Consider the following 22,917-nt stretch of genomic DNA (forward strand, 5'->3'; position numbering starts at 1 on the left):
CAAACATGGAGGTGTGGCTGACCTGATAGATGGATCAATCCATGGATTTGACCAGCAGGCGCAGGCGGTCACCTCAGTCTCAGTGTCAGTCAGACAGCCGTTGTTGTTGTTCACTGTTCAGTCGTTGGAGGAGCTGAAGAGGAGCCGACAGGACAGAGCGCGATCAGGGTTTCTTCTCCTATGTAAGTGAACTAACAAAGCGTGTCAAATTGTGTCAGCTAAACTTTTCACAACTGTATTTTCAGGACAGGACCAGTGTGGATATAATATCTGTTTATGTGTGTGATTGTGATGTGCTATTTTTTTTTTTTACGTAGCCGATGTAGTCATGATCTAGCCTACCTGTGCACCTGCTGTAACCTAACCTGTAGCTTAGCTTACCTGTCGGTACGGTAGGTAGGCAGGCAACATACCGTAGTCAGCTTCCGCAGTAACGTAAGGCTATTTACTGCTATCATCCAGCAGCTGGAGATTGAGAATTCCCCGCGTCGCGTCCCAAAGCTCCTGGCAGCATACCTAAAGTAGGACGAGAGAGACAAACACGTGAGTTTGATCTCCTTCACAATAACTTCCAGTTTCAGTCTCTGTGGGCAAGTGAGTCTGTGTCGTTGGGAAACCCCTGTCAAGCCCCAGCCGCCACTTGGATTTAGATGCGCGTCTATAGTATCACCTAACCGCAATTAAATACGCCGGCTGTTTTTCCACTTCTAATTTTCAAATTCCTGAGTCAAACAATTTAGCTAAACTACCTTAATTTACAAACTGAATTCATCATAACTTCACCTAGATACACGGACCCGAGAGGCTATAGGTGCTGGACTAGACAGGACAGGAAAAAAATAATATTGACTGAAGATTCTGTAGGATATAGGCTACTGCGTGATCTTTGTAAACTTGACTGTATTCTTGAAGCATTGTTTTGTTTACTAGCAGACAAGCTGACCTAGAAGAACAAGAATAAAAACACAGTAAACAATGACAATAAGATTGCATAATACACAATACATAGAAGCCTATATGGCCCCATTTAATAATTCCACAACATTGCTTTGCCTGTAGGCTATATGGCCATTGTTAATCCCAATGGGGGGAATTAGATAGTCATCATGGCCCGATACACAAAGAGAGATGTAACAAAATCCAAACAAATACTACTGCAAAATAACTTAAACCATTCCTCAAAAATTCTGGTATGTTAACACGAAGCCCCCCAAAATCAGGACTTTGACCCCCCCCCCCCCCGCCACACACACACACACACAATGGACATTTTGCTTCATATTTAGCTATATTTGTGTTTGCTATTGCTGTGATTGCTGCTCTGCATAATGCACAAATTCTTCATTTCTAACATGTTGACTCACTATTAAATTCATCTGGAATCTGGAATCTTGAGTGATATACAGCCAATCTGGAATCTTGAGTGATATACAGCCTGGCATCGCCCGACCATTAAATTTATCTGGAATCTGGAATCTTGAGTGATATACAGCCAATCTGGAATCTTGAGTGATCTACAGCCTGGCATCGCCCGACCATTAAATTTATCTGGAATCTGGAATCTTGAGTGATATACAGCCAATCTGGAATCTTGAGTGATATACAGCCTGGCATCGCCCGACCATTTCACAATGCAGATTTGTCAGGTTCCCAGGCTAGTGATATACAGCTAAGGCAGCAGCATTGGAAAACGTCGTTCCTGTTTATCTCTGTGATCAGAAGAGTTTGTAACCAGTACAGATCCTGGACAGGCCCACGGTGCGTGTTCAACTAACTGATCCATTGGAAAACGGACACCGTTATTTCCTTTCCATTGGGCTGTTTTGGAATGTCAACATGGTGGGAGAGGCAGAAGATCGCAGCCTAGCTTCACTCATAATGGTGCTACTTCATAGAAAAAGTTAAATATACTTGAACACATTACTTTATCACTCATATTGGGTTGGAAATATCTTAACAAAGCTATGCCCCTTTGTCATGTTACTGGAAATGATGCTCTTTAATTGGAAATTGAATTGGGTCGGTTAGCAAATGACGATTACCTGTTTCGGCGGCGACCAAAGGTCTGAATAGATCTGCAGTGATTCAATCAATCTGCCTCAGTGGCGTAGCCAGAAATGAAATTGCAGGTGGGCCTGAATAAAAGTGGATGGGCCACATTGACATAATAATTGACATGATCAGAATCAGAATCAGCTTTATTGGCCAAGTATGTAGACATCCAGGGAATATGACTCTGGTATATGTTGATCTTAATGTATTTTCAAAGGAAAAGAAAATGTTAGATACAATCTAAAACAAACATCAAGGACTGCGATCAAAGGTATAAAAGCAAGTTCACATTATATACAGTAAGTGTGATGTAGAATGTCCGCTATGAATAAGCAGCAGTCAAATAAAGAAATAATTGTATACTTATGTAAATCATTGTAGGCTATAGGTCACTGCAAAGACAGTAAAAGTATAGGGTTTGTTTGCTGTCTAAAGGGTGTAACTGCATCATGTATGCCATTTTGACACCTGGCAAAACCCCACTTTTGACACTGACCAAGCCTTGTGGGTAGACTGGAGGATCTTAATCTTAACAGCACTTAGGTCAGCTCAAAATGCATGCTGACATAAGTAACACTAGCATGGCAGCATCATCACATCATTTCTCCTATATTCTAATAACAAGAGTATCAACTTTCCAGTCGTACCCAATTCACGCCATTCCAAAACTCTTTATGGACACCAGTATGCAAAAACATTTCAATAGAATAGGTGCAAATAACACATTTATACTGCATGCAAAAAATGGCATGGTTTTTGCGAAACTGCATAGCATTAGTATAAAGTGGGCATGGCTGTAAAAGGGAGACTCGTGGGTGCCCTTACAACCCCATTCTCATTCAGATATATTGAGGTGAGAGAGGTCAAGGGACCCCTTTGAAAATGGCCATGCCAGTTTTTGCTGTGTATTGATTACATTTTAAACCCTGTCTGCAAAAAAGTGTGACTTAATTGGACAGGCATTGTCTTTGCTGTTGGGACTTCCCAGTGTATGGGGGGAAACTCCTGGAGGTTTTCACAGAAACTTCAATTCCTTTCCTGTAATAATACCTCCCTCCTTCCTTCCTGTGCAGGCTCCAGTATGTCCGCTGGATCTGAGCAGGATTCCAGGGATCATGGAAAAAAGAAGCGTCTCAGCTCCATGTTTACTTCACTACAAGAGAAGCTGTCCAGAGACAGTGAGTCTCTGACCATCTCATTCCTTCAGATCTGCCTCTTCTGCTTGGATGTCAGCACCTGTTTGATACATGCTCATGTTAACACCACCATATGAATCCAGCATCAGTAGTGTCACATGCAGACAGGCATTTTGTACAGGATGACAAATGCTATCATCTGCAGCCACGTAGCAATGTTACTTGACTTTATTTCATTTAGCAGACGCTTTTCTCCAAAGCCACGTACAGAGCAATAAACATATCAGGTAAACGGACATTGTAGTCAGCAATAATAATAAAGATAATAATACAACCAAGGTGAACATTGATGCCAGCAATAGTGAAAGTGATAATAAATAAAAACAAGGTTAATCAAGTCCATGAGGAGCAATAAGGAAGGAAGAAGGTAGGGTTAGGGGGGAGTAAAGTGGAGAGAAAAAAGATGTGTTTTTAGCCTATTGTGGAAAATAGAGAGTGACTCTGCCGTCCAGACCATGGGGGGGAGCTCATTCCACCATTTGGGGGCGAGGTAGGAAGAAAGTCTGTATTTTGAGCGACCCTTGAGCCCGCGAAGCAAGGGGGGGGGCGAGACGGCCTACGCTAGTGGAGGGGTGGTGGGGGGGGGGGGTGAGACGGCCTACGCTAGTGGAGGGGGGGGGGGGGGGAGGCGGCCTACGCTAGTGGAGGGGTGGGCGGGGGGCGAGACGGCCTACGCTAGTGGAGGGGCGGAGGGAGCGGTGAGAGGTTTGGAACTTGACCATGGGTTGAAGGTATTGGGGGGGCTGTTGAGTGGACAGCTCTGTAGGCAAGGACCCAGGCCCAGTTGCACAAAGTACCTTAGGTTAAGATTTCCCTTAGGGTCAGAGTTAAAGTGTCCATAAAATAGAAGCAGCTGCACAAAACACCCTTACATCTGCTTATGTGTTCCTTAAAATGTTCAACCTTATGGAGAAGATTTAAGGGTGTTTTGTGAAGCCGATTCTATTGTATGGACACCTTAACTCTGACCCTAAGGGAAATTTTAACCTAAGGTGCTTTGTGCAACTGGGTCCCTGGTCTTGAATTTGATGCGTGACAGGATGGGGAGCCAGTGGAGGTCTCGGAGGAGGGGGGTGACGTGGGGGAATTTAGTTTGGTTAAAAACGAGGCGGGCTGCAGAATTCTGGATGAGTTGAAGGGGTTGGATGGCAGAGGAGGGGAGACCGGCTAAAAGAACGTTACAATAATAATGTTGAGTGTTACTGAGAATAACCAGCCATTGGTTGAGTTGAGTAATGACGGGGAAACACTGCTCCTGCCTTGATGCCATCTGTTCACTTTTATTTTTCATTTCCCGATGACATCACCGAGGACAAATTGTCACCTCTAAAAAGGCATGCAGAGGACAAATTGTGTATGTCCTCATGCACAAAATCATTTGACTTTTCGCTAAAATGCCCCTTGACCTTAAACTGACGTGTCTTTTGTTTTGTTGATATCTATAAAAAGCAACATTTGCCAGCTACACTAAGAACAGAGGAATGCATCGTTACCACTGTGTTTACTGTCACCAGACAAACATGCACTTGTTTGCTTCTGGGACTGAGCCACAGTCTAAAGCAATCATGTGTTTGTTGTGTTTGTGTCTCATGGTGACAAAACCAGACGAACAAGTCAGCTAGTTCTCTTCCTTCAGAAATCTACCCCCCACCCCCCATACACACACACACACACACACACACACACACACACACACACACACACACACACATAAAATAATGTACTTTTTGCTTATGGATTAGGAGATGACAGAGAGTCAGCCGCGACCTGCTCACCCAGCCCGGCTCAGGCCGAGCCGCGCGCCAGCAGCCCCTTCTTCTTCGAGTACCTGGTGGTGGTCAGTCTGCGGCGCAAGAAGCTGGACGGCTCCTATGAACCGCAGATCATCTACCAGTTCCCAAAGGTTAGCTGCTTGGTTAGCTCATTGATCCTAGATCTTCTTTCCTATGCTATAATACGGGGGGGATCGGCTTGACGTCACCAGACGGCAAAACACCCGGAACCGTGGCAGTTGACCAGTATGAGTTGTGCCAAACAAACGTTATAGACGGTTTTAACTTGACAACAAAAACATTCTACATTGAACCCCCGCTCACTTCCTGTTGCAGTGTTTGCTATGGACATAAAAGAAAAAAAAAACATTCAAGTGCAGGACTGACCATTCCGTGAAAACCATCTATAGGCCTACAGCTGAGCGGCGAAAACAAAACGATGTCGAGTGAATATTTCTGCAGTTTGCCGAATGCTGAGAAAAAGGAAGTGCTGTGGGGTTGCGCTCTGGTGAAAACCGTCTATATCTCAAAAACTAATCACATCACTTATATTTTGACATTCTGAGTGAGAGAGCAGAATTAGCTCAAGGATTTGATGTATAATATTATGCATGTCGTGTTAAAGTTGTGTGAACTGTCGCAGTTTTTAAAATGTAAACAGAGTCAGCGGCTAGAGTCAGACACTCAAGCCTCCCAAAGCTCTGGCTCCATAGGGTTCCATTGCCGTTGCCACCCAGTGACGCGGTTTGTTTCCCAAAATGCAACTGCTCGGCTGATACCTCGTATAGCCTAGTTCAGTATTTACCTCTTTGTTTAGTGTAGTATAGCCTAGTTCAGTATTTACCTCTTTGTTTAGTGTAGTATAGCCTAGTTCATTATTTACCTCTTTGTTTAGTGTAGTATAGCCTAGTTAATTATTTACCTCTTTGTTTAGTGTAGTATAGCCTAGTTAATTATTTACCTCTTTGTTTAGTGTAGTATAGCCTAGTTCATTATTTACCTCTTTGTTTAGTGTAGTATAGCCTAGTTCATTATTTACCTCTTTGTTTATTGTAGTATAGCCTAGTTAATTATTTATCTCTTTGTTTAGTGTAGTATAGCCTAGTTCATTATTTACCTCTTTGTTTAGTGTAGTATAGCCTAGTTAATTATTTACCTCTTTGTTTAGTGTAGTATAGCCTAGTTCATTATTTACCTCTTTGTTTAGTGTAGTATAGCCTAGTTAATTATTTACCTCTTTGTTTAGTGTAGTATAGCCTAGTTCATTATTTACCTCTTTGTTTAGTGTAGTATAGCCTAGTTCATTATTTATCTCTTTGTTTAGTGTAGTATAGCCTAGTTAATTATTTACCTCTTTGTTTAGTGTAGTATAGCCTAGTTCATTATTTACCTCTTTGTTTAGTGTAGTATAGCCTAGTTAATTATTTACCTCTTTGTTTATTGTAGTATAGCCTAGTTCATTATTTACCTCTTTGTTTAGTGTAGTATAGCCTAGTTCATTATTTACCTCTTTGTTTAGTGTAGTATAGCCTAGTTAATTATTTACCTCTTTGTTTAGTGTAGTATAGCCTAGTTAATTATTTACCTCTTTGTTTAGTGTAGTATAGCCTAGTTCATTATTTACCTCTTTGTTTAGTGTAGTATAGCCTAGTTAATTATTTACCTCTTTGTTTAGTGTAGTATAGCCTAGTTAATTATTTATCTCTTTGTTTAGTGTAGTATAGCCTAGTTCATTATTTACCTCTTTGTTTAGTGTAGTATAGCCTAGTTAATTATTTACCTCTTTGTTTAGTGTAGTATAGCCTAGTTAATTATTTACCTCTTTGTTTAGTGTAGTATAGCCTAGTTAATTATTTACCTCTTTGTTTATTGTAGTATAGCCTAGTTAATTATTTACCTCTTTGTTTAGTGTAGTATAGCCTAGTTAATTATTTACCTCTTTGTTTAGTGTAGTATAGCCTAGTTAATTATTTACCTCTTTGTTTAGTGTAGTATAGCCTAGTTAATTATTTACCTCTTTGTTTAGTGTAGTATAGCCTAGTTAATTATTTACCTCTTTGTTTAGTGTAGTATAGCCTAGTTAATTATTTACCTCTTTGTTTATTGTAGTATAGCCTAGTTAATTATTTACCTCTTTGTTTAGTGTAGTATAGCCTAGTTAATTATTTACCTCTTTGTTTAGTGTAGTATAGCCTAGTTAATTATTTACCTCTTTGTTTAGTGTAGTATAGCCTAGTTAATTATTTACCTCTTTGTTTAGTGTAGTATAGCCTAGTTCATTATTTACCTCTTTGTTTAGTGTAGTATAGCCTAGTTAATTATTTACCTCTTTGTTTATTGTAGTATAGCCTAGTTCATTATTTACCTCTTTGTTTAGTGTAGTATAGCCTAGTTCATTATTTACCTCTTTGTTTAGTGTAGTATAGCCTAGTTAATTATTTACCTCTTTGTTTAGTGTAGTATAGCCTAGTTAATTATTTACCTCTTTGTTTAGTGTAGTATAGCCTAGTTCATTATTTACCTCTTTGTTTAGTGTAGTATAGCCTAGTTAATTATTTACCTCTTTGTTTAGTGTAGTATAGCCTAGTTAATTATTTATCTCTTTGTTTAGTGTAGTATAGCCTAGTTCATTATTTACCTCTTTGTTTAGTGTAGTATAGCCTAGTTAATTATTTACCTCTTTGTTTAGTGTAGTATAGCCTAGTTAATTATTTACCTCTTTGTTTAGTGTAGTATAGCCTAGTTAATTATTTACCTCTTTGTTTATTGTAGTATAGCCTAGTTAATTATTTACCTCTTTGTTTAGTGTAGTATAGCCTAGTTAATTATTTACCTCTTTGTTTAGTGTAGTATAGCCTAGTTAATTATTTACCTCTTTGTTTAGTGTAGTATAGCCTAGTTAATTATTTACCTCTTTGTTTAGTGTAGTATAGCCTAGTTAATTATTTACCTCTTTGTTTAGTGTAGTATAGCCTAGTTAATTATTTACCTCTTTGTTTATTGTAGTATAGCCTAGTTCATTATTTACCTCTTTGTTTAGTGTAGTATAGCCTAGTTCATTATTTACCTCTTTGTTTAGTGTAGTATAGCCTAGTTCATTATTTACCTCTTTGTTTAGTGTAGTATAGCCTAGTTAATTATTTACCTCTTTGTTTAGTGTAGTATAGCCTAGTTCATTATTTACCTCTTTGTTTAGTGTAGTATAGCCTAGTTAATTATTTACCTCTTTGTTTAGTGTAGTATAGCCTAGTTAATTATTTACCTCTTTGTTTAGTGTAGTATAGTCTAGTTAATTATTTACCTCTTTGTTTAGTGTAGTATAGCCTAGTTCATTATTTACCTCTTTGTTTAGTGTAGTATAGCCTAGTTAATTATTTACCTCTTTGTTTATTGTAGTATAGCCTAGTTAATTATTTACCTCTTTGTTTAGTGTAGTATAGTCTAGTTAATTATTTACCTCTTTGTTTAGTGTAGTATAGACTAGTTCATTATTTACCTCTTTGTTTAGTGTAGTATAGCCTAGTTAATTATTTACCTCTTTGTTTAGTGTAGTATAGCCTAGTTCATTATTTACCTCTTTGTTTAGTGTAGTATAGCCTAGTTCATTATTTACCTCTTTGTTTAGTGTAGTATAGCCTAGTTCATTATTTACCTCTTTGTTTAGTGTAGTATAGCCTAGTTCATTATTTACCTCTTTGTTTAGTGTAGTATAGCCTAGTTCATTATTTACCTCTTTGTTTAGTGTAGTATAGCCTAGTTAATTATTTACCTCTTTGTTTAGTGTAGTATAGCCTAGTTCATTATTTACCTCTTTGTTTAGTGTAGTATAGCCTAGTTAATTATTTACCTCTTTGTTTAGTGTAGTATAGCCTAGTTAATTATTTACCTCTTTGTTTAGTGTAGTATAGCCTAGTTAATTATTTACCTCTTTGTTTAGTGTAGTATAGCCTAGTTCATTATTTACCTCTTTGTTTAGTGTAGTATAGCCTAGTTCATTATTTACCTCTTTGTTTAGTGTAGTATAGCCTAGTTCATTATTTACCTCTTTGTTTAGTGTAGTATAGCCTAGTTCATTATTTACCTCTTTGTTTAGTGTAGTATAGCCTAGTTAATTATTTACCTCTTTGTTTAGTGTAGTATAGCCTAGTTCAGTATTTACCTCTTTGTTTAGTGTAGTATAGCCTAGTTCATTATTTACCTCTTTGTTTAGTGTAGTATAGCCTAGTTCATTATTTACCTCTTTGTTTATTGTAGTATAGCCTAGTTAATTATTTACCTCTTTGTTTAGTGTAGTATAGTCTAGTTAATTATTTACCTCTTTGTTTAGTGTAGTATAGCCTAGTTAATTATTTACCTCTTTGTTTAGTGTAGTATAGCCTAGTTCATTATTTACCTCTTTGTTTAGTGTAGTATAGCCTAGTTAATTATTTACCTCTTTGTTTAGTGTAGTATAGCCTAGTTCATTATTTACCTCTTTGTTTAGTGTAGTATAGCCTAGTTAATTATTTACCTCTTTGTTTAGTGTAGTATAGCCTAGTTAATTATTTACCTCTTTGTTTAGTGTAGTATAGCCTAGTTAATTATTTACCTCTTTGTTTAGTGTAGTATAGCCTAGTTCATTATTTACCTCTTTGTTTAGTGTAGTATAGCCTAGTTCATTATTTACCTCTTTGTTTAGTGTAGTATAGCCTAGTTCATTATTTACCTCTTTGTTTAGTGTAGTATAGCCTAGTTCATTATTTACCTCTTTGTTTAGTGTAGTATAGCCTAGTTCATTATTTACCTCTTTGTTTAGTGTAGTATAGCCTAGTTAATTATTTACCTCTTTGTTTAGTGTAGTATAGCCTAGTTAATTATTTACCTCTTTGTTTAGTGTAGTATAGCCTAGTTCATTATTTACCTCTTTGTTTATTGTAGTATAGCCTAGTTAATTATTTACCTCTTTGTTTAGTGTAGTATAGCCTAGTTAATTATTTACCTCTTTGTTTAGTGTAGTATAGCCTAGTTCATTATTTACCTCTTTGTTTAGTGTAGTATAGCCTAGTTAATTATTTACCTCTTTGTTTAGTGTAGTATAGCCTAGTTCATTATTTACCTCTTTGTTTAGTGTAGTATAGCCTAGTTCATTATTTACCTCTTTGTTTATTGTAGTATAGCCTAGTTCATTATTTACCTCTTTGTTTAGTGTAGTATAGCCTAGTTAATTATTTACCTCTTTGTTTAGTGTAGTATAGCCTAGTTCAGTATTTACCTCTTTGTTTAGTGTAGTATAGCCTAGTTCATTATTTACCTCTTTGTTTAGTGTAGTATAGCCTAGTTCATTATTTACCTCTTTGTTTAGTGTAGTATAGCCTAGTTAATTATTTACCTCTTTGTTTAGTGTAGTATAGCCTAGTTCATTATTTACCTCTTTGTTTAGTGTAGTATAGTCTAGTTAATTATTTACCTCTTTGTTTAGTGTAGTATAGCCTAGTTCATTATTTACCTCTTTGTTTAGTGTAGTATAGCCTAGTTAATTATTTACCTCTTTGTTTAGTGTAGTATAGCCTAGTTCATTATTTACCTCTTTGTTTAGTGTAGTATAGCCTAGTTCATTATTTACCTCTTTGTTTAGTGTAGTATAGCCTAGTTAATTATTTACCTCTTTGTTTAGTGTAGTATAGCCTAGTTAATTATTTACCTCTTTGTTTAGTATAGTATAGCCTAGTTCATTATTTACCTCTTTGTTTAGTGTAGTATAGTCTAGTTAATTATTTACCTCTTTGTTTAGTGTAGTATAGCCTAGTTCATTATTTACCTCTTTGTTTAGTGTAGTATAGCCTAGTTAATTATTTACCTCTTTGTTTAGTGTAGTATAGCCTAGTTCATTATTTACCTCTTTGTTTAGTTTAGTGTAGTATAGCCTAGTTAATTATTTACCTCTTTGTTTAGTGTAGTATAGCCTAGTTCAGTATTTACCTCTTTGTTTAGTGTAGTATAGCCTAGTTCATTATTTACCTCTTTGTTTAGTGTAGTATAGCCTAGTTCATTATTTACCTCTTTGTTTAGTGTAGTATAGCCTAGTTAATTATTTACCTCTTTGTTTAGTGTAGTATAGCCTAGTTAATTATTTACCTCTTTGTTTAGTGTAGTATAGCCTAGTTCATTATTTACCTCTTTGTTTAGTGTAGTATAGCCTAGTTCATTATTTACCTCTTTGTTTAGTGTAGTATAGCCTAGTTAATTATTTACCTCTTTGTTTAGTGTAGTATAGCCTAGTTAATTATTTACCTCTTTGTTTAGTGTAGTATAGCCTAGTTAATTATTTACCTCTTTGTTTAGTGTAGTATAGCCTAGTTCATTATTTACCTCTTTGTTTAGTGTAGTATAGCCTAGTTCATTATTTACCTCTTTGTTTAGTGTAGTATAGCCTAGTTCATTATTTACCTCTTTGTTTAGTGTAGTATAGCCTAGTTCATTATTTACCTCTTTGTTTAGTGTAGTATAGCATAGTTAATTATTTACCTCTTTGTTTAGTGTAGTATAGACTAGTTAATTATTTACCTCTTTGTTTAGTGTAGTATAGCCTAGTTCATTATTTACCTCTTTGTTTAGTGTAGTATAGCCTAGTTAATTATTTACCTCTTTGTTTATTGTAGTATAGCCTAGTTAATTATTTACCTCTTTGTTTAGTGTAGTATAGCCTAGTTCATTATTTACCTCTTTGTTTAGTGTAGTATAGCCTAGTTCATTATTTACCTCTTTGTTTAGTGTAGTATAGCCTAGTTGCTTGTATTGAAACGAGTCATAATAAATCTTTGAGATAAATAAATCTCAAATGTCCCTTGTGAAAGCTCCGGTGACCCATTTGAGAATGGAAAACATTGTCAAACAATCAAAACACAAATCCAGGAGTAGGTTTGGCAGTCTTTAACACGCTCCTTGCTGATATAAAAGGAAGCTTTGCAGAGGTGCAGGTTTTGTAACCACAAACGCAAGCAAAGACAAACTGGTATATCTAGAGGCAGTGGATAATCTCACACACTCACACACACACACACACACACACGCACACACACACACACACACACACACACACACAAGATCTGATTTGATGTGTTTTCAGGCCTCAAGACAGTTAAAAACTAGACGATGTGAACACTTGACGTGTGTGTGTGTGTGTGTGTGTGTGTGTGTGTGCGTGTGCGCGTGTGCGTGCGTGCGTGCGTGCATGTGTGTGTGTGTGGTAGCAAACAGACATGTGTCATTCGCAGCAGAGGGAGGAGAAGGAGGAGTCACTACAGAAAGCGATCACGCTGTTCTGTTTCCCTGAGGGGGTCGACTGGGCCCCCCTGACAGAATATCACAGGTACAAAATACTGCATCTGTTGTCATACACCACACTATGTCTGGATCATTCTACAACTATATATCTGTACAATGATAAGTGTTGAGTATCTGCTGTATACAGACAGGTTCTGTGTACTGTCATCAGGTACCATTATCTACCTACCTGTAGTTAAGTTTCTCACTGTCCTATGTAAGAGTTAACAATTTTGTCCTTGAATGGGGACATAGTTTCTTCATGTTCTGATAGACAAACCGGTTTAGCCAGGCGCCCAGCCTCTTAGTTTTCTGCTCTGTCATTGCTTCTCTGCATACTGTGTGTTTTCTGCTCTGTCATTGTTTCTCTGCATACTGTACTGTGTGTTTTCTGCTCTGTCATTGCTTCTCTGCATACTGTACTGTGTGTTTTCTGCTCTGTCATTGTTTCTCTGCATACTGTACTGTGTGTTTTCTGCTCTGTCATTGCTTCTCTGCATACTGTACTGTGTGTTTTCTGCTCTGTCATTGCTTCTCTGCATACTGTACTGTGTGTTTTCTGCTCTGTCATTGCTTCTCTGCATACTGTACTGTGTGTTTTCTGCTCTGTCATTGTTTCTCTGCATACTGTACTGTGTTTTCTGCTCCGTCATTGTTTCTCTGCATACTGTACTGTGTTTTCTGCTCCGTCATTGCTTCTCTGCATACTGTACTGTGTGTTTTCTGCTCCGTCATTGCTTCTCTGCATACTGTACTGTGTGTTTTCTGCTCTGTCATTGTTTCTCTGCATACTGTACTGTGTGTTTTCTGCTCTGTCATTGCTTCTCTGCATACTGTACTGTGTGTTTTCTGCTCCGTCATTGCTTCTCTGCATACTGTACTGTGTGTTTTCTGCTCTGTCATTGTTTCTCTGCATACTGTACTGTGTGTTTTCTGCTCTGTCATTGCTTCTCTGCATACTGTACTGTGTGTTTTCTGCTCTGTCATTGTTTCTCTGCATACTGTACTGTGTGTTTTCTGCTCCGTCATTGCTTCTCTGCATACTGTACTGTGTGTTTTCTGCTCTGTCATTGCTTCTCTGCATACTGTACTGTGTGTTTTCTGCTCTGTCATTGTTTCTCTGCATACTGTACTGTGTGTTTTCTGCTCCGTCATTGCTTCTCTGCATACTGTACTGTGTGTTTTCTGCTCCGTCATTGCTTCTCTGCATACTGTACTGTGTGTTTTCTGCTCTGTCATTGTTTATCTGCATACTGTACTGTGTGTTTTCTGCTCTGTCATTGCTTCTCTGCATACTGTACTGTGTGTTTTCTGCTCTGTCATTGTTTCTCTGCATACTGTACTGTGTTTTCTGCTCTATCATTGCTTCTCTGCATACTGTACTGTGTGTTTTCTGCTCTGACCTTCTCCTCTCTCTCTCTCTCTCTCTCTCTCTCTCTCTCTCTCTCTCCAGTGAGACCTTCTCCTCTCTCTCTCTCTCTCTCTCCAGTGAGACCTTCTCTCTCTCTCTCTTTCTCTCCAGTGAGACCTTCTCCTCTCTCTCTCTCTCTCTCTCTCCAGTGAGACCTCCTCCTTTGCTGTCTCTCATGCCTCTCTCTCTTTCCTTCTCTCCAGTGAGACCTTCTCCTTTGTTCTGACAGAGGTTGATGGCAGTAGGAGGAACGGCTATTGCAGGAGATTATTGGTGAGTGACTGGGACACATGTCCAGTTTGTTGTATGTTTTTATGCCTAAACTCATTTTAGGAACGTCAGGCTCTTTGGTTTTTCCCTCGTGTTTCTCATGGTGTCTGTTGTTGTGTTAACCTCTTGAAGCCTCATGGAAATGGGGCACGGCCTCCAGAAGCTTACTGCATCATCAGCCAAGTGGCCTGTTTTGGACTCTTCTCTAAGGTGAGATGATCCAGGCACATACACACACAGAGATGCTGACATTACAAATGAATCCTATAGAAAGTGAAACATTCTCTCTCATATTCTAGCATTTATAAATTGGTTGTCAACCAGACATGCCACCCCCCCCTTCTGAAATCGTTTAGTTATGTCAAACACAGTCACAGTCACAGAGTATATGGGTGTATGTGGGTGTATGTGGGTCCCAATAAAGAAGAAAACAAGTTGAACTCGTTTTGGTCTCTTGACATAAGAGAGTTGACATTTTCCTACGTGAATATATGGCTAGAAGACTTGTACTCCTTAAATGGAAAGACAAGTTTCCTCCAACTTTCAATCACTGGGTCAGAGATCTTATGTATCATCTAACCCTAGAAAAAATCTGATACGCGACAAGGGGTTGTGCTCTCGACTTTTATACCATCTGGCAGCCAGTCCTGGACAGGTAGAGAAAATGGACGCTTCAAGCATTTCAAATGCCCCCCCCCCCCCCCCCCCGTCTTCATATTTATTTTCATTCATGTTTTTTTTTTTTTTTTTTTCTCTTTCTCTTTTTCTTTTATGTGTCTTTGTGTACTGATATACTGCGATGTAGGACATGATGTATGTGGTGTAATAGGCTAGGGGTTCTCGTGGGATGGGTTTTTGTTTAAAAGTGTCAAGTGTATTTAAATCTCTATTTTGTATTTTGTATGATATACAGAAAACAAATAAAAAAACTTTGAACAAAAAAAAAGTTTCCTCTGAGGAGCAATACAGCATAATGACACGAGTCAGTCTGTTAAAGGGATACGCCAACATTTCGAGAGTTTAGGCCATTTGCCATATTGCCGGAATTAAAACTAGAACGTACATGGCTTTATTTTCAATCTGCGCCCCCTACAAACAGCGGTACCGTAGAGCCCTCACTGCTACTTAGCTTAGTGGCGCTACAATGGCAGTCTATGGTACTTTTACCTACTCCCGTTCAGTCGCCCAAAATACACATTCCAACAGCGCCGGAAACACTGGCATGTACATGTTGTGACTCGTGTACTCACCATGTGATGAAATAATACATCAAAGTTACGTGAAACGGTCATTGTCGTAGTAAATCCACACACCAAGAACTAAACAAAGAGTAACTGAACTATCAGGAGTATAACCGAAGTTACTTCCTCGTTTGCCATGTGGCGCATGCGGTGTATACTCTTGATAGTTCGGTTACTCTTTGTTTAGTTCTCGGTGTGTGGATTTACTACGACAATGACCGTTTCATTGCCTGGTGAGTTTGTATTGCACGCACATTGAAAATAAAGCCATGTACATATGGCAATATGGCAAATGGCCTAAACTCTCAAAATGTTGGCGTATCCCTTTAAGCAGTCCAAAGCATTATTATTTAGGGTTATGTTTTTTTTTTACCATTTCTATATTAGTTTTAAATGTATTTATATAGCAATATATTTAGAGTATAGCCAATGTGTCTATACATACCTAGATTCTAGTCCACCTAGTGTATTTTGACAGTATTGTGCTTGTCCCACCGGTTTCTCCAGATCTTCGATGAGGTAGAGAAACGTCGACAGAAGTCCATGGCAATGATCTACCCCTTCATGCAGAGTCTGAGGGAAGCCCCGTTCCCTGCCCCAGGAGACACCGTTAAGATCAAGAGTTTCATCCCCGAATCTGGAACGGAGGCAAGGAGGGCACATATTTCATATTTCATATTTCACCTAACCTCATGGTCCTACCCCCTTGACTGTTGCTTGATTGACTGTTGCTTGATCTAAGCATATTCATACAATAACAGTAGCTATCAAAATTAGTTGTTATTGCCTTGCCTTAAGCTTGAGATGAAACGTAACATTAATTTGGATATTATAACAAAATAAATGTAAAAACTAAATCCTGATGATTTTCGACATGTGTTTAAAAATGAAAAACATTGGTTGTTGAAGTGTAATTAGATTGAACTAATCACATTGCAAAGCATGCACAAATCAAATGTGCCTCCAACTGAAATCAATGTAGGTGATTCTAATTTGATCAATTCAAACAAGGATTCAGTTTGTTGTTGCATAGGGTATATACTGTATCAGTGTGCAGAGACGAGCGTTGATGACGATGAGCTAACACAAATCCTAGAAGATGTTATTGTCGAAACGTTCAGATGAGGAGAGGAATATAAAAAAGACTTCCAAGGCCTCAAATCTATCCCTGAGCACAGCAACACAGAGAGAGAAGAGCAGAGTTGACATTGTGTCATGGACCATGGGGTAATTAAGGCCCAATTCCAATCCGCCCCCTTACTGCCTCAAGCCCTTAGAGGCGCGTTCACGTGAAGGGAGTGAGGGCTTAGGGATGTCCCACAGTGAAATCGCAAAGTGAATGAGGGCTCAGAGTGAGCCCTTTCTGCCCCCTTACCGTAAGGGAGCAGCTATGGCCACTTACGGAAAGGGAATTGCCCACAATGCATAGCGTTGTGATGTATAAAACGGGGAAGGCTGCAAATATCTGTCAAAAAAATAAAACAACACGCGCGAAACGAACGCGGTGTTTGCGAGTGCGCTGGAATGCCTTAATTGACAATGAAACATTACATTAATAGGGATTTCAGATTAGACAAAAATATTATATCAGAGGAATGCAAGTACCGTAGTTATTTTACACAATCCTAGAATAATCATCGATCATTTCTATTAGGTCTACAATTGCAATCCACAACTTTTTTGATGAATGAGAAATAGTTTTACCGAATCTGTATTGTACAGTATTGACATTGTGTATAATGTTGGGTGACATGTCATTATTATGCTTATTTTAATTATAATTACACATGTTGCAGATTGCAGATTTTGCAGTAGGCTACATTTATTTTTAAATGCCCTGTTGTCCACTCGGAGCTAGAGCCTGGATGAGAACAGACTCATCAGGGAGTCTATTCCTCAAAGCGTCTTGACAATAAACAATATATAGCGAACCCCAAACGTGCCAGAGTCAACATCATCTTGTCAAGTGCAAAGGGCTCTGCTGTCCCAATCCTCTTATTTAGCCAATGTGGATCCCTTCCACACTTGATGACTCAACCACTTTCAGATGGCGGCCATTAGAGGGACTGAGGGTTCAGGGCTTGAGTGTTTAGGGGGCGGATTGGAATTGGGCCTAACTATCCACCTCACTTGGATACAGTTTGCCTGTGACTAGGGGCAGCAACTATGGTTGTGATTTGTGCAGCACCCAGTTCCCCTCTGTGGTTTAATCTCTATAGTGAAGACCATCATCAACAAGTGATCTGTCACTCCCCCTCTTATACCATGTTGTTAGGGTTAACCCAAACAAGTTCTCTTCGCCCATCACAATGAAAAAGGATCATGCTTTACACTTTGTGAAGAACCTCACATCAATCTTTATTCATTGTTTGTTTAGCAGCTGGCTGACTCCTACAGAGTACCGCAGGAATGAGTCGGAAGTAGCAAATCGCTGCCGTGTTGGCAGTTATGGGAGTGGATATTTGTGTTCAGCAGGAATCGTCACAAACGAGGAGCACTTTTATGACTGTTGAAGCATAAGTGCGTTCTTTTAAAATGCGATTTTCAGAAAACGCTTCAAAAGTCATAAAAGTGAAGGAATGCGTGCCCGTCCGCATGTCCTCGAGTGCCCACCACCTGGGTGGGGTCGTCAAAAGGGCCTTTCTGTGTGGAGTTTGCATGTTCTCCCCGTGCCTCCCGGGGGTTTCCTTCATATAGGAACCCCTTCACCAAAACATGCAATATCCTGGTTGCTGATGTGGTGCCTCCTCTGGTCGTGAAGGGCGCCTGTTCAGAGGGAGGGTAACTGGTTGGAATAGCGTGATCCTCCCACGTGCTATGTCCTACCGGTGAAGCTTCCCCTGTCAGGTGAAAAGAAGCGGCTGGCTAACTGCCCATGTCTCGGAGGAAGCATGGAGCCAGTTTTCGGCTCTCCCCAGATCGGCAGAGGGTGGAGCAGCAACCAGGATAAATATAAATTAGCACTAATGGGGGATAAAAAATGGGATAAAAAAATCGGGGGGGCGGGGGGGGGAAATAATAATGAAAGTGGTCCTCGTTTGTGAAAATTATCCTGCTGAACACAAATTTCCACTCCCATAAACTTTTTGTTAACCACCGACCTTATTGTATGCATTTAACTGAAATCTCCATTCTAAAATCCCATAGCCTTTCCCCCTTACTTACAACATAGCAGCGATTTCTGCTTAAGCATACAAAAATACATCATCCCTTCGGTACTCTACATGACATTAGGTTAGCCAGTCAACATCGCTAAGTAGCAATCAATCAGCTCTGATTCTGTGCTGTGTCGTTAGTGTTGGGCAAAGTTAAGCCCAGTTTATACTTGGTCTGTCGACACTTTTGAAACCGTCGCCGACAGAAATTAGGTGTTTGTCGACACTTTTAAGTGTCACCGAGAAGTGTCTCCTACCAAGTGAAATTTCTAATGTCGCTGACTACGTCACATAGTGTCGTGCAAGTGTGATTGGTTAGATAGAAACCACGCGCACTTGACTTCCTTGTTTTGGTTTTCGCTGTATTGAAATTTAAGTTCTGCATTTTATTGTGTTCATTCTGAGAGTGTCGTAACCTTTTACTTTGCACTAACTAAACATTTGACTATTTGAAAGAAAATAAAAAGTACGGAAATGTAAGCTTGAGAAAGTTATTAATAACTGATTACATAAATTAAATGAGTTACCACAAAATGCGTTGCTACCCCAACACTGGTTAGCAAGCTAATGTACATGTCGGATTATTTTCCTCGGAGATCAGCAAAGCCAAACAAATGTTTTTGTTGGTTGGCAAATCAAAGTTCACCATATTTGAAGACTGTGTGAAGGTCCGGAGGCCCAGAAAAGCCAGTAGCTTCTAATCCCAAGTGAGTCAAACCACAGCTCACCACAACTTATGTACTTGTTAAAAAATATTTTGCGAACAACCATGGTGTTGAAGTAGGGAAAATGCAGCTTTAATTCAAAGGTGTGCAAACTTATACAATCAAGGTGTTTACAAAAAAATGCATCTAAAGGGTGTAGACTTTCGATATCCTTACATCCATACAGTCAGAAATTGAGATGGTTCAGCTTTGAGTAATTGTTAATTGTTCATTAATTGTGTGTGTGTGTGTGTGTGTGTGTGTGTGTGTGTGTGTAGATCATCAGTCTGACGCGACCATGTGACTCGTGGTTAGAGCATGTGGACTTCAGTACTCTGTTTGGCTGCCTGTCTGACCAGGAAGTGCTGCACGTCTTTGCCTCCGCCGTCATGGAGCGACGCATCATCTTCAGTGCTGATGAGCTTAGGTGTGTGTTTTCTTAAGTACCTTGGGCGTCCGGGTAGATTCCCTGCCTACCAACACGAGGGTCGCGGGTTCGAGCCTCCGTGTTGCCACCGGCTCTCTCTGTTATATCTCCAGTCCAGTAACCAGTGGTCTCTCTCTCTCTCTGTTTACATCTCCAGTACGTTGTCCCAGGTCCTCCACGCTGTCGGCGCGCTGCTCAACCCGTTCACCTGGCAACACACGTTCATCTCTATAGTTCCCACTGTGTTAATAGACGTTGTCATGGCACCCACACCATACCTACTGGGTGTCCAGAGGAACATGCTGGACCAGGTCGTTGACCAGAGTGATGTAAGTCTGTGTGTGTGCGTGTGTGTGTGTGTGTGTGTGTGTGTGTGTGTGTGTGTGTGTGTGTGTGTGTGTGTGTGTGTGGGGGGGGGGGGTGGGGGGGTGTTTACTGGTACTGTATGGAGGGGGGTGCTCAATGATGTCACTTGGGGGGGGGGGGGGGGGGGTGCTGTTGCTTGAGGGGGTGTGACACTGGTGATGATGGTGAAGATAGGTATGATCAGGTAGATTACTTCTGCCAGAAAACATTTGGTAGAAGTAAGGTTTTTATCTTAGGAAATCATGTAAAGTATAATTGTATGTAATATCTTCTTAGTGTTTGGGGCTGGCTGTAGTTTTTTTGACATCCTGGCTACATACTGTACTGACTGCCTGGACTACAGTATGAACATAGCTAGAGCACAGAGAGGTAGGCAGTTTTCGGGAAACTACTTAAAAACTGTAGTTTACCCATTAAATAAATGGCTAAATAAATAAATACTCACTTCCATTCACTGAGCCTCCCCTGAAACTGTTTGGATCCTCCATGGGGAGGCCCGCCTCCCACTTTGAAAACCTCTGGGTCAAACTACCACCCAACTACTGCAAATTGTAGCTAAACTAGCAATTTAACTAGTACATAGTGAACTACTCCCCAACACTGGAGGTGTGTGTGTGTTTGTGTTGCGTTGTGTGTGTGTGTGTGTGTGTGTTGTATTGTGTTGTGTTTTTTAAGCTGTCTTCTGCCGGCCTTTCAACAGATGCTGATTGTGGATTTGTCGGCGAAGGCAAAGGACAGATTCATAGCGAGTGTAAGTATTTAGGTGAAAACTCAACATGCAACGAGGAAAACAAGTCAAAACAGAAAACATTCAACCATTTATCCCTTATCATGTTATCTCATTACAGGTCTAAACTTGTCTCACTCCCATGATTTCTATTTGAAAGCCGTTTGGGTGGAAATGCGCAAAGGCATTTCCATCACATGGTCACAGCTGTGCGTTAGCCTCACTGTTGTGTCTGTACCTCTGACTGTATCCTCTCTGTACCTCTGACTCTTTAGTTCACTCCAGAGTTCAACTCTGATCAAAATGTCTCATTAGAAACAATTCAGCAAAGCAGAAATGCTATCCATTTTCTCTTTCCCCCAATATTTAATTTTTCAATGTTCAGAACATGAAAAACAAACAAGAACAACAAATAAAACTCAGACACGGAAAAAGAAAATACACACCATCAACATTACAACATTACAACGTGGTGCTTTCAGCTGCATAGTGTGTAAAAGATGTGCATAAAACCCACGTGAGGAGTCCATGAGAAACCAGTTGGGCGAGTTACTCGCCAGCTCTAACCTCGTCCAAGTAGGCCATAAACCAGTCCCAAATAGTTTCAAACGTCCTAAGTGAGTTGGTCCTCAGTAACCCGAGTCTTTCCATACGCACAACCGAAACCATGTCCGTCAGCCAGAACTGAAAGGAAGGTGGAGAGGGGGACTTCCACTCTTTCAGAATGAGTCTCTTGGCAACAGTCGTCCCCTGCGTCAGAGACTGCTGCACAGCCGTTATGTTGCCTTTTTGTTATGTGTGTGTGTGTGTGTGTGTGTGTGTGTGTGTGTATACACATCCTGTGTATCTGTGTGTATCCTGTGTAGTAAGTCATCCTGACTTCGTATATGAGAATGCCAAAAGCAGTGAATCACAGACATTGATTGTATACATAAGCATACACTGTCACCCCAAATCTCTGACACACACACACACACACACACACACACACACATAATTGCACTTAAAAAGGACATAACAACATTTTTGCTTTGCTCAATTGTTTCTAATGAGACATTTTGATCAGAGTTGATCTCTGGAGCATATATATATAATATATATATATATATATATATATAATTTATTTTATCCTGTCTGGGACAAACATAGCCCTGTCCGGAGAGGATGAGTGAGGACAACGCAGGCACAGTAATTATTTAATACATTCCGTGTTGAAGGACAGTGTGTACACTAGGGTTGGGAACCGACACTCAGAAACTGAATCCAAAATAGTGGCTGCCGGAAAAAAAAAACAGAACTCAAATTTAGGTTCTGCTTATAGGTTCCTAAACAAATTCCACTCGCGCTAGTTTCCGTTTCCGTGGTGGCGGCCGCAGCATGCACCTTTTGGTTTGTAGTCTGCCCGGCTACTGCGCCTGTATGCCAGTTTGAATGTATGTATGTACGTCTTCCTGTCTCCTAAAGCTATACAGTGGACTGTAACAGTTACACATGCTGTGTGATACTGCCTCATGTTCCCTAGATTCCCTTCCTTCGCCAGCATTTTTCCTGAGGCTTTTAAGTTTCCAACTTCTGGAAGTTGGAAACCCTTGTGACAGAAGTTGGAAACCCTTGTGACAGAAGTTGGAAACCGTCATTACCGTTTTGCTTGCACCTGTGTTTACCCTGCCTTTTCGAATCATTAAGAACCAGAATCGATAAGCGGAATCAGAATCGTTCAAATCCAAACGATATCCAACCCTAGTGTACACCAAGTACAAAACATCTCCCGGAATGCATTGAAGGTCACATGTGTAACAGTGTAAGATCCAAGCAGGCGGTTCTCCTTGTTTTCTGTCAGATCGGAGATGAAGGCAGCATTCTGCCAGAGAAGCTCCAGCAGGAGTTACTGGAGGCCCTGGCTGCCAGGACGCAGAGCTGCAGTGAGTCTGAGTCCACATTCAAACTGACACCTTTTTCAATCAACTGAACGCCAGCGTTGATCAGCAAATGTACTGTATGTTATTCAAATGAGTTGAACTTGTTGGGTAGTAGCATACATCTCACTCTGACTTAGCAAGGGTTCTCTCTTTAAACTGAGACACCTGCAAATAAATTTTTCACTAACAAACCAGATCACAGGTCTTGAGATTGACAAACCAGTAGAATCACAATTCCATAAACTCTCATTCTAAATGTTTCATAAACAATCTACATGGATTGATTGTAAGTACATATAAAATCATTCTTAATGTCAGTATACTTATATAACCTCACAATGGTTTACATTCTATTTCATTGTTTTTTTCTGTTTT

General features: G+C 39.6%; 1 protein-coding gene across 1 annotated transcript in view; it reads left to right on the top strand.

Annotated features, from left to right (window-relative positions):
• dennd2db (DENN/MADD domain containing 2Db) overlaps nucleotides 1-22,917 on the top strand; it is a 26,809-nt gene continuing 3,892 nt past the window's right edge. Inside the window, exons 1-11 of the mRNA XM_083661560.1 lie at nucleotides 1-182; nucleotides 3,126-3,230; nucleotides 4,991-5,151; nucleotides 12,250-12,368; nucleotides 13,937-14,006; nucleotides 14,136-14,213; nucleotides 15,752-15,892; nucleotides 19,382-19,530; nucleotides 19,688-19,859; nucleotides 20,597-20,647; nucleotides 22,464-22,545. Of these exons, the coding sequence (XP_083517686.1) occupies nucleotides 3,134-3,230; nucleotides 4,991-5,151; nucleotides 12,250-12,368; nucleotides 13,937-14,006; nucleotides 14,136-14,213; nucleotides 15,752-15,892; nucleotides 19,382-19,530; nucleotides 19,688-19,859; nucleotides 20,597-20,647; nucleotides 22,464-22,545 (1,120 nt within the window). The 5' untranslated portion in view covers nucleotides 1-182; nucleotides 3,126-3,133. The remainder of the gene's footprint in view (nucleotides 183-3,125; nucleotides 3,231-4,990; nucleotides 5,152-12,249; nucleotides 12,369-13,936; nucleotides 14,007-14,135; nucleotides 14,214-15,751; nucleotides 15,893-19,381; nucleotides 19,531-19,687; nucleotides 19,860-20,596; nucleotides 20,648-22,463; nucleotides 22,546-22,917) is intronic.

The sequence above is a fragment of the Poromitra crassiceps genome (assembly GCF_964638095.1).
Source record: "Poromitra crassiceps genome assembly, chromosome: 27".
In the NCBI taxonomy this organism is placed as follows: Eukaryota; Metazoa; Chordata; class Actinopteri; order Beryciformes; family Melamphaidae; genus Poromitra; species Poromitra crassiceps.